At 55.3% G+C, this 13,260-nt stretch overlaps 1 protein-coding gene across 1 annotated transcript; it reads left to right on the top strand.

Moving 5' to 3' along the window:
• The first annotated feature begins 3,429 nt into the window (after positions 1 to 3,429).
• Positions 3,430 to 10,590, top strand: CHI3L1 (chitinase 3 like 1). The gene is made up of 10 exons (XM_059146795.1): positions 3,430 to 3,561; positions 3,741 to 3,770; positions 4,677 to 4,878; positions 5,404 to 5,460; positions 6,212 to 6,362; positions 7,191 to 7,315; positions 8,234 to 8,357; positions 8,817 to 8,999; positions 9,593 to 9,709; positions 9,948 to 10,590. The coding sequence occupies exons 1-10, from the start codon at positions 3,537 to 3,539 to the stop codon at positions 10,086 to 10,088; spliced, it is 1,155 nt and encodes a 384-aa protein (XP_059002778.1). The 5' UTR covers positions 3,430 to 3,536; the 3' UTR covers positions 10,089 to 10,590.
• The last annotated feature ends 2,670 nt before the right edge of the window (positions 10,591 to 13,260 follow it).

Here is a 13,260-nt window from a genome sequence, read left to right as displayed (position 1 = left end):
TATGATTTCACTAATATGTAGAATTTAAGAAACAAAACAAACAAACAAAGGGCAAATTAAAAAAACAGACTCTTAAATACAGAGAACAAACTGGTGGTTACCAGAGTAGAGATGGGCAGGGGGATGGGTGGAATCGGTCAAGGTGATTAAGGGTACACTTACTGGGATGAGCACTAATGCATAAATTTGTGAAATCATATATTATATGTCTGAAATTCATATAACACTGTATGTTAATTATACTTGAACTTAAAAATAAACTTCAAAAGAATTGGCCGAGTCCTTGCCTGCAGTCTGAAGGATGAATAGGAGTGAAATGACCATAGGTCAGAGCTGGGAGACGACTGCCCTTGGGTCTCTTGTATTTCTGCACATCCTAGGAGCAGAGGACCAGGCTGTCTTTGTTCTGGGCTACCTTTTTGAGGACGTTTGTATAGCAAACAGCCCTGGAGGACAGAAACAGTGTCTTCCCCAGGAGCAAAAGGCAGCTTCATTGTCCAATATAGTAAAGATAACATCTCCCTGCAGGTCCAAGGAGAGGCAGGCTCGCTGCGCGTTGTACAAGCTTTGGGTTTCTTAAACTCAAGAGTTCCTCTGCTGTGGGGCAAGACATTGCATACACAGCACCCACCTGGGCTGCTCCGACGTCACCCCTGCCCACCCCCGGATTGTGGGGCCAAGGGAAGTGTGTTGGGGGCCCGTAGCTGTGTGTTAAATTAAGTAAATGCAGATTATGACCTGCTGAAGAAAGAGGCACAAACCATCCCCAGGAGGTCGGTCGGTGGCACCTCCAGCATCAGAGCTCCCATTCTGGGAAAGTGAAAACCCTGGGGTTATTTTGACTAGAGGCATGGTTTCTATACCGTCACATGAGGAATGTCAAGACACAAGATTTTTTACTTAAAAATCCCAGAAACAAGGATAAATGGTCATCAGCAGGAAGAAGGGTGGTCCTCTGGAGGCAGGAGATAGAGAGCCAGCACCTATTACTTACAAGGTGGTTGGGGTGGAGGTCACTAACTATTCATGGGCTCAACTGTAAATGGTTCTTTTAAAAGGTATGTCAGGAAAAGCAAAGCAGGAACTTGTGGCAGGAATCTGAGCTCGGGTCCTTATCTGAATGTCCAGACTCTGAGTGTGAGCAGCATTATCATACTAGAAAATGTCCAAATTGCAATTCAAAGTAGCTGCTTTCTCATCACAGAAAATGGCACAAACATGAAATTCATGCTTCTTGTTGTGCAAATAAGTCCTTTTGTATCTGACCTAGGATTCTTGTGTCTTCTGCCAGAATCCAGGAAACTGGCTGCCTCATTAGTTTGCAAACAGCTTAAAACTTCAGGACCTTCGGTTGTTGATAGGCAAGTGCAAAGGCCCTGTGGTGGGCAAGGGTAGAGCATATATAAGGATATAAAAGAAGGCAGGCATGGGTCGAGTGCAGGGAAGAGGGGGACATGAGGTGAGGGTGGAAGAAGCTGAGCCATGGGACCCTTAGCCAGTACTGCTGAGGCTGGCACAGGGATATCTTGGCCATTTTTTGTGACAATGCCACTTTCCTATAGAACATGTGGAATTAATAAACTGTTTTGACAAAAGACTTGCGCCAGTCTGAGCCTATGGGCTCGTAAGTATGGGCTCTCTGACAAAAACAATTTTATCCCTGATTTTGACGAGGCTAACAAGTGAAGATAGGTCATAAATGAGAACATATAAGAAAGTGGCTGGTTTCCTCCGCTTTTTTTTTTTTTTTAAATTTTACCGATAATTTTTAACAAAGGAAGATTGAAAATTGGAATTCATACTTCACCCCGTAATGAAAACATTTTTTAAAAAGATTTTATTTATTTATTTGACAGAGAGAGAGAGATCACAAGTAGGCAGAGAGGCAGGCAGAGAGAGAGGGGGAAGCAGGCTCCCTGCTGAGCAGAGATTCCCAATGTGGGGCTCGACCCCAGGACCCTGAGATCATGACCTGAGCTGAAGGCAGAGAGAGGCTTAACCCACTGAGCCACCCAGGCGCCCCTGAACACATTTTTATTGCATGTGACTTTGTAAATACCTCTTTTAACAATTAGAGGAAGTCCCCTTCTCAGCGTGCAATGAATGAGGAAAAGTTATCGCCGACTGGTATTGCTGTCTACCCTGAAGGGTCCAAAAGGAGGCAGTCGCCTCAGAAGGGAGAGGCAGTGGCCCTTTGGTACGCAGAGAGTGACTCTGGACAAAGCATTTCTTATCCACCCCTTGACCAGTAAAGAAGAGTCGTTCCAGTTTTACAGAGAGAGGAAGGGAGAGGAGCAGCAGGAGGGGAGAGACCTCACTCACAGAGAGAGGCCTGGGAAACCGCGGTGGCCAGAGTCGGATTATTACCTAACGTTAGGGTACAAATAAAAGAACTTTGTGAAGAAACCCTCTGACCCACTCTGGCTCTTGGAGTTTGGAAATGTTCACTCACTGCCTATTCATTAATTTGCAGCCTGCGGAGAATGGAGTTGTCCTGGATCCTTAGCCAAAGGAAGTATCCCCAGACAAAGGGCAAAGCCTGCACAGCCTCCTTAAGAAGTTCCGTTCTTACCCTGACAATGATAACGAGTCATTCAAGGACTTGGGGGTGGGGTGGGGTGACATCGTGAGGTCTGGGTGTCAGAAGCATCACAGACAGACATTACGGAGGTTCTCAACCTTCTGGGATTATTTGCTCCTGGGGGAAATCTGGAGCTGCAGGGATTAACTCCTTGGTCCTTCACAGCAGCCCTAGGCTTGCGGGAGAATACCTCCTTCTCCCTGGAACCGCCATTTCAAAAAGGAAGCAAAACAGCTTCAGGCCTCAGAGCAGCCGGGGGTGGTGGGGGGGGGGGGGATTAATTTTCCATTCCTCCCCTGGTTTCCCTTAAATTATCAGCACAGCAACCAGGCTGTGGGAACCAGGGTTGGAGAAAGAAAGTCTGAGGGGGGAGTGAATCAGGCAGGATGTGGCAGGCCTGGGGAGAAAGTAAATAACAGCCTGTTTGGGGCGCTACAGGTTACAGAACTCAGCTGTGCGGGCTTTCCACCTGGCCGAGGGCCTGCGTGGAGGGCTGAGGGCTGGTGATGCCGGCCGAGAGGCAGCCAGAAAAGTCTGGGAACTGCAGGCAGAAAAGTGAGGGGAGGACGGGGTTGGGGAGGTGCAGAAGGCAATGAGGAAGGTGGCTGCGAAGGAGGCTGGGTCACTCACCCAGGAGCCACCAGATGGTCAGCCCCGTGGGTGGCAGATGCCCCCCAGAGACCTGCCCCAAGTTTTCAAAACTCTCCAGGGTTTCTCAATCTTCGGGTGGCCCGCAGTGCTCCTCCTCCCCGGCCACGTCCCAGCCCCGTAGTTCCTTCCTTGACACAGCTCAGTTCCCGTAAATGGGATGTCTGGGGGCCCGTGGGAGTGGAAGGGGACAGGTATAAAAAGGAAGCATGAGGCCCTGGGAAGAGACCCCTGTCTCGGCGGCTGGACGCAGGAGCTGGGCACCCCAGGACCCGACCACACCAGGGCCCGCTCTGCCGCTGCCAGGATGGTGTTAAGGGCGGCTCAGACAGGTCTGGGGGCCGGTCAAGGCCAGCTTGGCTGTGGGTTTTCAGCCTGAGAGGCCCAAACAGGCCAGGGGGCCTGCAGCACAGAGGCTGTTAACCCCTTGATGGCCCGGGTGGGGGATGGAGCAGCAGAAGGGAGGGCAGGAGGTCCTCCCAGGGGGTTCTGACTCTGGGTTTCTCTTCAGGCTTCGTGGTCCTGGTGCTGCTCCAGAGCTGTAAGTACCCCTCTTTGTGGGGAGGTTGATGCGGAGGAGATCCTGGCAGGGGGAAGAACTTTCCAGTTTCTCCTGTGCATCAAATGACTCAGAAATAGTAACATTGGTTAAACCGAGGCCATATGCATACGGATGATTATGATACTATCCTCTATTTTCCTGTGTTTTTGAAATTTTTCGAAAGAAAAACCATTCCAAGGCTCTGGTCCACTTAAGGCCTGGACTTGTGGCCTGGTGGGCACCACAGATGGGCCCAGGGGCAGCGGGGGGTATCAATGCCCACTGTCCTCCCTCCGTAACTGAGAGGGCAGAAAAGGCTCGCTCTGCAGCAGGCGGACTTGGAATGAGGAGAGGAAGAACTTCCTGGTCCGCTGTGATCATGCCCCAGCTTGGGGGACAGGCTGAGGGGGACTGGGGACCATGCCCCTCCCCGGGTGGGTTACAAGTTAGGGACACTCCCGCAGGAAGGCAGAGAAGAAGCAGAGCCTCCCAGATCGACGACCCCTGCAGGTTCCACGAGGCTCCACTCTGATGGCCAGGGTCTTCTGACACTGGCTGTTTGGGGCTGGGTCTCTCCTCTCCTGCCAAGCCACTGCCTCCAGGAAGCCTTCTTTACTTGCACCGAGTCCCCTTTTCCCTTTATTCACCAGCCCCCATGCTCACCACACACGGTGCCCTGTCCTTAGTCTGCGGCATATTCACCCACTGCATTTAGTCGTTCAAAGCATTTTCAGAATAGGCCTTAATTTCATCAGAAGCAGAGGGAACCGAGACAGCCCCTTGTGTTGAGAATGCTAACTTGGCTCACATCCGGCCCCCAGTACCCCGTCAGGGCTCAGTGCGGAGCTCTGCCAGAGGCCCCTGGCTCCATCCTGGCTCGGGCATCACCCCAGACTTCTCCTCCAGGTTCTGCGTACAAACTGGTCTGCTACTACAGCAGCTGGTCGCAGTACAGGGACGGTTTGGGGAGCTGCTTCCCAGATGCCATCGACCCCTTCCTGTGCACCCACGTCATCTACAGCTTCGCCAACATAAGCAACAACGAGATCGACACCTGGGAGTGGAATGATGTCACCCTCTATGACACGCTGAACATGCTCAAGTTAAGGTTGGGCTCCAGGCTGCCAGGACCGGAGGGGGAGAGAGGGCTAGACCGGCTGGCTGGTGCCAGGGCAGGGTGCCTGGGCTCAGGAGGCTGCGTGATGATCCCTGGGACCCTGGCTGGGGAATTGGAGGGCCTGGGCTTTGGGGGGAGCAGGTGACGAGGGCACGTGCTGGGCCATACCCAGTGATGACAGAGGCAGGCTGTAGAGCAAGGCCAGCTGAGCTTCCCTGGGGAAAGGGAGCCCTCTCTCCCCCCCGGGGGTGCCTCTTGAGGGAACATGGAAAATACTCATGACCCTATTTTGCCATTACCTGGCTTCCCCGCTCAGGGGAAATAAAAACGGGCAGCACACCTCAGAGTTACCCGCACCCCCCACCATAGTCCATGCCTCCTACAACCCTGAATCTCAGGGTTGGAAAGACCTGCCACCCAATACTAGAAGCCTGCAACAGCCTCCCACCCATGGCGCCAGCCCATGTTACAACAGCTTCACTCCACCTGGCCCTCCTGCCTCCCTGTGCCCCTCAGGAACCCCAGCCTGAAGACCCTCTTATCTGTTGGAGGATGGAACTTTGGTTCTCAAAGGTAGGACCCAATCCCCAGAGGGTGATGGAATGTGGGAGGAGGCATAGGTCTCCCCTACCCACTGGAGAGGGCCACAGGGGCTGCAGAGAGGTTCGGCATGGGGGCCCAAATGGTTGTCAGGGGGCACCCCATGTGCAGCGAAGAAACTGGAGCCCAGAGAGGGGGGCACACAGTACATTGCCAGTGGGTCTTCTGACATACTACAGATGCTCCACTTACTGCCTCTCAGACCTGAGAACACAGAACTTCTGGGGGATACTTCCCTTAGGTCTGAAGGAGAGAGAGGGAAGGAATGGAAAACCGGGGAGTGTGGAGAGCCTGGGGGTGTGCTCTGGAGTGGGTAGGGTTGGAGCAGGCCCAAAAAAGGGGGCAAGTCATGGCCCTACTTGCTCCCACTTACTGGGTGATCACTGGGCATCAGACACCCCATCCAGCCACGATCACAGGGGAACCCCACCACAGCACCGTGAGACACCCTAATGATCCCCACTTTACCGACAAGGAAACTGAGATACGGGTTATGACCCTTCCAAGGCCGCTTGGCTAGTGGGCGTGAGCACAGGGCCTGGAACCCGGGACTGGCAGCTCCAGAGCTCTGCTGAGATGCCTGGAGGTGGGTCCTGTCCCAGCCACGCCCTTCTGGAACTCGAGGTTCAGGCCCCCACTTCACAGGCCTCAGAAACCCCTTGAGATGCCCGAGACCACCAGCCTGTCCACGCTGAGCACTCCACTGGGGTGATTCGGGCCCTAGATTTTCCAAAATAGCATCCAAGTCCCGGAGTCGCAGGACTTTCATCAAGTCGGTGCCACCGTTTCTGCGAACCCACGGCTTTGACGGGCTGGACTTGGCCTGGCTCCACCCTGGGCGGAGAGACAAGCGCTCCTTCACCAGGCTGGTCAAGGTGCTGGCCATGTAGGGGAAGCGGGGGCGGGAGCGAGGTGGACTGGCTCCAAGGGGCTGTGTGGGCAGGAGCTGTCTTGGGCAGCTGGTCTCCTGAGGGCAGGTGGGGGGACGCTGAGGCCTCCAGGCTGCAGAGTCTGGGGACCCACGGGGGAAAGACAAACTGGCCTGTCTTGTGACTGCGGTGGGAGGTGCAGTGGGGTCCTTGGAGGCAGAAGGTCACTCAGCAGAGTGCCCACCTAACGGGGGAGCAGCATTTCCCACTGTTTGATTCCAAACAGATGTCACTCACCAGCACGCACAGCCTTGGGGACACGTGGCCCCCTCGGATGAGGGCAGTCTGAGTGTCTCTATGACCACAGGCGCAGAGGGACTGTCTAAACGAATTGTCCACAGCACCAACAGCATTTTAATCTTAAAAACAACTGGATATAAATTTAAAGACCACTTGAATTTTGTGGTCTCCTGTACTGGCATGAACAAAACACAGACTGAAAAACAAATCTTTTCCAAGATGATCTGTGGGCCAGTGAGGACCACCGTCAGTCCTCATGGTCCCTCCCAGGACAGGGAGCAAGTGAATCCTGATGGATGTGCGTGGGGTGTGGGGACATGACGGATCCAAACAGCTTTTTAGGAGAAGGGTGGGCGAGGCCAAAGTGGGACCACCCATTGGCTGCTCTAGCATTTCCCCCTAAAACCCAGACAGGGTGGGGGTTCCCACAGATAGGGAAGGTCAATCACATGCTCCGAGACCTCGGCCTCTGTCCCAGGGCTCCCTCGCACGTAGCCGGGGCCCCTGTCCCTCACCTGCCTCTCCCCCAACCAGGAAATGAAGGCTGAGTTCGCGAGGGAAGCCCAGGAGGAAACAAAGCAGCAGCTACTGCTCAGTGCCGCCGTGTCCGCTGGGAAGGTGACCATCGACAGTGGCTACGACATCACCCAGATATCCCAGTGAGTCTCCTGCCCCACCCTGCCCCAGCACTCCATGTGGAGTCACAAGCCTGGGCTTCGAGCCCCTTTCTTCCAAAAACTGGATGTGTGGCCTTGAGCAAGTTCCTGCTGCACTCCCTGCCTCAGTCTCCCCGTTTGTCAAATGGGGCACCATAATCCCTGTCCTTCCATTTTCTTTCTTTTTATTTTTTTAAGATTTTATTTATTTGACAGAGAGAGAGATCACAAGTAGGCAGAGAGGCAGACAGAGAGAGAAGAAGGGAAACAGGCTCCCCACCGAGCAGAGAGTCCGATGTGGGGCTCCATCCCAGGACGCTGGGATCGTGACCTGAGCCAAAGCCGAAGGCCGAAGCCCACTGAGCCACCCAGGCGCCCCGTGCTTCCGTTTTCATATGGGATATTGTGTTAACGCGTTGAGAGAGTTTCTATGAATTCATTTGTGGAAATGATATACAAAGCAGCCAGCCACCTCGGGGCATTTCCTCTGCTCCAGGCATGCCCCCATCCCCCATCCCCACCCCACCACCCCGCAGAGCGCAGAGCGCTAGTCACTAGAGACACAGCGAAGCAGCAATAACACTTTGCATTGCTAGATGCCTCCAGGTGCCTTCACACATGCAGGCGACCCTCCCCTGTCCACAGCTCCTCCTCTTCCAGCCCTCTCCCGCACTTGGAGAAGAGCAGTTCACAGCCTCACGGGGCTGATGTCTCAGTGGACTCGAAGACACAGATTTTAGGAAATCCAGCAGAACATGGCACGGCAGAAGAGGCCAGGCAGCCTGGACAGTGGACCGCAGGGCTCTACGGGGCCTGCCTCGGGGTCGCCTGCCTGCCCTTCTCCCCTCGTGCTGGGGTGATGGATGTGAGGCCAAGAGCCGTTCTAATTCCCTGCCTCCCCCTCTGACCTCTCTTCTCCAGACACCTGGACTTCATCAGCCTCCTGACCTATGACTTTCACGGAGCCTGGCGTCAGACCACAGGTCATCACAGCCCCCTGTTCCGAGGCCAGATGGATGCGAGCTCCGACAGATTCAACAACGCTGTGAGTGTCTGGAAGGAGAGGGTGGCTGGCCAGGAGGGGGCCACAGAGACCCACCACCTGCCAGTGTTCACACATCAACCCTTTGCCCCTCAAGGGAGGGCTTACGGGGCCCACTCTGCAGATGAGGAAACTGAGGCCCAAAATCTGTGAGTGCTCCAGGGCGGCAGAAGGGAAGAGGCAGGAGCCTGCTCTAGACCAGCCTTGCACTTGGTGTGTAACCTAAACCAACCACCTGATTGGCTACCAATAGTAATAATTGCTTCCTGTACCTAAGACCGTTTTTTTGAGAATGCAGCTACAAAATACATTTTCGACTGCAATTATCAGCTCCCAGAAGGAAGCAAGTCCTAGATGGCAGGCACCCCTGGAGCTCCACCTGTCCAGGCAGCGGTGAGAACTGTCGGGTCTTGCCCGCCCTGCACCCGCAGCCCCGCTGACAACTCTCCCCTCCCCTCCCAGGACTATGCCGTGGGCTACATGTTGAGTCAGGGGGCCCCAGCGGACAAGCTGGTGATGGGCATCCCAGCCTTTGGAAGGAGCTTCACTCTGGCCTCCTCCAATTTCGGTGTGGGGGCCCCAATCTCAGGGCCCGGATTGCCAGGCCTCTTCACCAAGGAAGAAGGGACCCTGGCCTACTATGAGGTATGAGCTAGGGAGAGCCCCACACACCCAGAGGCCCTGAGGGGGAGCCATCCAGCCCACCTCCTTTTGTTTCTTTGGGAATAAAAACATATGTTCTGGGGAACCTAGCACCCTGAGGAAGAGGGAGGGGGAAAGTCAGGACTCTTGCTACTAAGCCTCCTGCTGGCACACCTGTTCTGCACCACCAAGCTCCCAGACACCCCTCCAGCCCTAGCTGAGATTTTCCTGCCAGCCCAGAAAAGAGCAATAGCCCAAGGCAGGTTCTTTCTGGACCCTTGCCTCTGCAGCTGTGTTTTGCTTCGGGCCAGTCCTTGTGTCAGCCCCTCATTTCCCACATCCCTGTTTAAGATGCCAGAGGCAGACCAGAGTCCCCTTCATATCCTCTGGCTACGGCACCCTGAGAACCCTGGGACATTTGCATCTGGTTTACATACATTAGCCTGAGGATTGAGGTCTGGGGGCTGGGGGGATGCCCTGAGGGGGTGGGGGGGTGTGAAGCAAGGGGCTGAAAGAGGTTGGGGACCGACCTCTCCCTGGTGACCTGCACCATCTCACCCAGCTCTCCACGCCACCCTGCCCTGTTCTCTGCTCAGATCTGTGACTTCCTCCACCAAGCCACCGTCCACAGACTCACTGACCAGCAGGTCCCATATGCCACCAAGGGCAACCAGTGGGTGGGGTACGATGACAAAGAGAGCGTCCAAAAGAAGGTAGGTTCTCAAGGCCACGTCCCAGGATGAAGAGGGAGAGGGAGGGCCTGCTCCAAACAGCCAGAGTCAGGTCCCCTGCACCCGAGGGCACCCCGTGCTGGGTCATGGGGGAGGGGTGGGTTCAGGTCTCGGGTGCCTGCTGTTCCCTCCCGTAGGCAGGGGCCCAGGCAGCACGTTCGCCCCATGCACACTCTGGCCCCAGGAAGCCAGCTCTGCCCCCTCTGGGTCTTCCCTGCAGGTGCAGTACCTGAGAAACAGGCAGCTGGCTGGCGCCATGGTGTGGGCTCTGGACTTGGATGATTTCCGGGGTGCCTTCTGCAGCACAGGCGTGCGTTTCCCTCTCACCAGCGCCATCAAGGATGCGCTTATTGCCGCTTAACCTCTGTCTTGCACACCGTGGGGTTAGGGGGCATCCCTGCTGGCCCAGAGCCTCACAGCCCGCCCTGCAGAGTGCCTGACTGAGCCTCAGTCTCCCTCCTTTGGACCCCACGCGGACGGCCACAGAGGAGCCGACTGAGCTCCGCTCCAGGAGACCAGCATGTAGAGGTGGGGCCGTGGGCAGCTAAGGCCCGGGGGCCAGCACACTGTAAGACACGGGGTCAGCACATGCCTGCTGACTTGTGAAAATGCTCCATGACCCCAGCCCCACACAAGGAGATTTCTTAGACTCTCTTACCCCCAGGCCTCCTTGCCAAAGGGCACTTTGACCAGCATGAGCAGCCAAACATCTCTCACGAAGCAGCCACCACACTAATTACACCCTCTGCAAAGCCCCACTTGAAACCTGCACCCAGCAACGGGAGCCCGTGACCCCTCCCGCTTCCCTTTGTTAATTCTGCAGCTGCTGCTCAATAAAGCTCCAGAACCCAGGGCTCCCCACATGTTGGCGCTTTTGCTTCGGCTCTTTGTGGCCCCATGGGACCCCCTGGGCTCCCCTCCCTCATCTCTTCTGGATTCTTCTCTCTGGCCTGGGGGTTTGGAGCTTGTAGAAGGTGCAGAAGGTGACGCTACCCTGGCTTCTGCTGGGCCCCAGAGAGTCCCCCCAAAGAGGCCAGCCTCCTCAGATCCATCTGCCATGGACCATGGCCTTCTAGATATTACGGTAGTCCGGACCTCTTGACGTAGTTCCTCATTGAAAGAAAACTTTTCTATTTCCTGAAGGCCAGCAGGTAGGAGGAAGGAAGCCACATTCCAACCCTTCATCTCCTCTGAGCTCCTGGGAGGGGTAGGGAGTCAACCTAGGGCCCAGGGAAAGAGCCCCGACCCTGGCCGTTCAGGGCTAGAAGGAGACCCCAGTGTTCTCCTGCACCCTCCCTCCAGCCCAGGCCCAGAGCCTCCGCAGGGGGGTTGAGACATGGCCGTCCAGGTTCCTCTGAGACTCCCAGAGACCGGTAGGTGATTCATGACCTGAAGGAGCCCCTTCCATTGCTGGGCTGAAATAAGTCAGATGTCCTAGCGCTCTACCCTCTGTTTCCCAAGGGACATACTCGGTCCTTAACCCAAGCAGGGATGAGGCTGCTGTGCTCAGGCGGCCTGGGGACATGAGATGGCAGGCAAGAGGGCCAGGAATACAGATGAGACCGGATGGGCTCAGAAAACCTACAGGTCTTCCAGCCTTTATGATGTAGAGATGCTCTCATCCGGTTGCTAGAGAGTTCCCAGGGCCCCAGGCATGCATTGTGTCCAGAGTCCAGAGGCACACTCCAAAATCAAAGAGAATTTATGTGCGGATTCCCTCATGTTCCAACCATCCGTGATTTGGCCTAGTGGTCTGTGACACTAGTTTGAGGGGTAGGGAAGGAAGTACCTATTGGCCACCCTGAAATCTGAACCAGCTGGAGCTGAACAGATGCAGCTGATCCCAAGGTCACAGCCCTGCTAAAGGCAAAGAAAGCAAGAACTTGGCCAGAGACTCAGGGTGGTACCTGGCATTTCATCACGGACCAGTGGGGCCAGGAATTCCCCAATCTCTGCTCTTTGCTCATCCCACCACACCAGGGTCTTCAAAACCCCCGGGGCTACAAGCCCATCTTACCACCAACACCCCTCCCCCTCCCTAGAGCCGCCCTTCCCCCAGCCTGGGACAAGCTCTGTAGGGCTGACTCAGGGTCCGGCAGAGTTAGTCACATTCACTTATAGCTGCGGAGTCAGAGGCCAGGGATGGGGATCGGGTCTCCAGGGCCCGCCTCCTGCCTGGCAGGACACTGAGTCACCTGGCAGAGGGCACGGGCACCCAGGCAGGGCCCGACCCAGGCCCTCCACTGCCACTCCACAGCGAGGAGAGCCAGCCGTGAAAGGCAGCCACGCTCCTGTGTGGCCAGCCCTCTAGGGAAGGGGGAGAGGCTGCGTGTGGCCAAGGGCCGTGAATAAATGACATGTGTATTTACTTTTAAATGCCAAGATGTATGATACATGCTAAAGAGGGCACAGAATGGATATGTTTCATTTAAAGAATTACTAACTGGCGCAGGGTGCCTGGGTGGCTCGGTAAGTTAAAGCCTCTGCCTTTGACTCAGGTCATGATCACAGGGAGCTAGGATCGAGCCCCGCATGGGGGGTCTCTGCTCAGCGGGGAGCCTGCTTCCCCCTCTGTCTCTGCCTGCCTCTCTGCCTACTTGTGATATCTCTCTCTGTCAAATAAACAAATAAAATCTTAAAAAAAGAAAGAAAGAAAGAAAAGAAAAGAAAAGAAAAAGAATTACTAACTGGTGAAAACCTGTGTAAACCCCCACCCCAGGAAAAGAAGTGAAACCTTAGTAGTGCCCCCCCAAAACCTCCCCAGCACAGACACCCCGTCCTCCGCCTGGAGGCAGCCACTCCTGACCTCCCCTGCCTCCCTTCAGCATCTTACCACCTACAGAAACCCCTGGAAGAAGAAAGCCTGGGGTTGCCTGAGTTTGAATTTAAGATGGACCAGGTCCCACGGTGCTTGAGCCTTCCTCCTCCTGTGCACCATGAAACTGTTAGATACGTTAGGTCGCCTGGGGTTGCAGTTGGCTCGTCCTGTTGGATTATAGGTGGTGGGCACGTGGTCACGGGGAGCTGCGGAGGGCCAGCTGCTTTCCCCAGGTTTGGGCTATTACGAATAACACGGCTGTGCGCATTCGCATGCGTGGCTCCTGGGCACGGGTGACACTTTGCAGGGCTGTCACTGCTGGGTCGCAGACATGCCCATTTCCCATTTTTACCAGATCCCATCACCCTTTCTCCAAAGGGGTGCGTTCGACTGCTGCTCCCACCCGCAATGACGGTTCCCATGGCCTCCCCTCCTCCCTGAAACGTGCTATTTTCCGGCTTGTTAAATGATTACCAGTCAGAACGTTTTACTGGGTGAATGAATCCATGAGTAGACGTTTGCTGTACACCCCCCGCCCCCCGCTTCGAAGAGCCTAGAAGTTTCAGAGTGCTGTCTTCCTCTGGGGTCCCTTCCAGCTCTGCCTCATGCCTTTATCTCACTGCCAAGGGCTAGGAGGTTGTCACAGGGACTGGGGAGACTTGGTCCTCTCCAGCCTCTCCAGCAAAAGCAGTAACCGGGGGTCTTGGGTCCCCTT

Source organism: Mustela lutreola, chromosome 14, assembly GCF_030435805.1.
Source record: "Mustela lutreola isolate mMusLut2 chromosome 14, mMusLut2.pri, whole genome shotgun sequence".
NCBI lineage: Eukaryota > Metazoa > Chordata > Mammalia > Carnivora > Mustelidae > Mustela > Mustela lutreola.
The sequence above is the reverse complement of the archived record's forward strand: the minus strand, read 5'-3'. Positions and strand labels throughout refer to the sequence as shown.

What these genes read in the sequence shown, in the direction of transcription:
- CHI3L1 (XM_059146795.1), top strand. Translation starts at nt 3,537, where the DNA reads ATGGTGTTAAGGGCGGCTCAGACAG. An exon ending in CCTTCACCAGGCTGGTCAAG is followed by an intron (nt 6,363 to 7,190) that starts GTGCTGGCCATG and finishes TCCCCCAACCAG; the next exon opens with GAAATGAAGGCTGAGTTCGC. An exon ending in AAGAGAGCGTCCAAAAGAAG is followed by an intron (nt 9,710 to 9,947) that starts GTAGGTTCTCAA and finishes TCTTCCCTGCAG; the next exon opens with GTGCAGTACCTGAGAAACAG.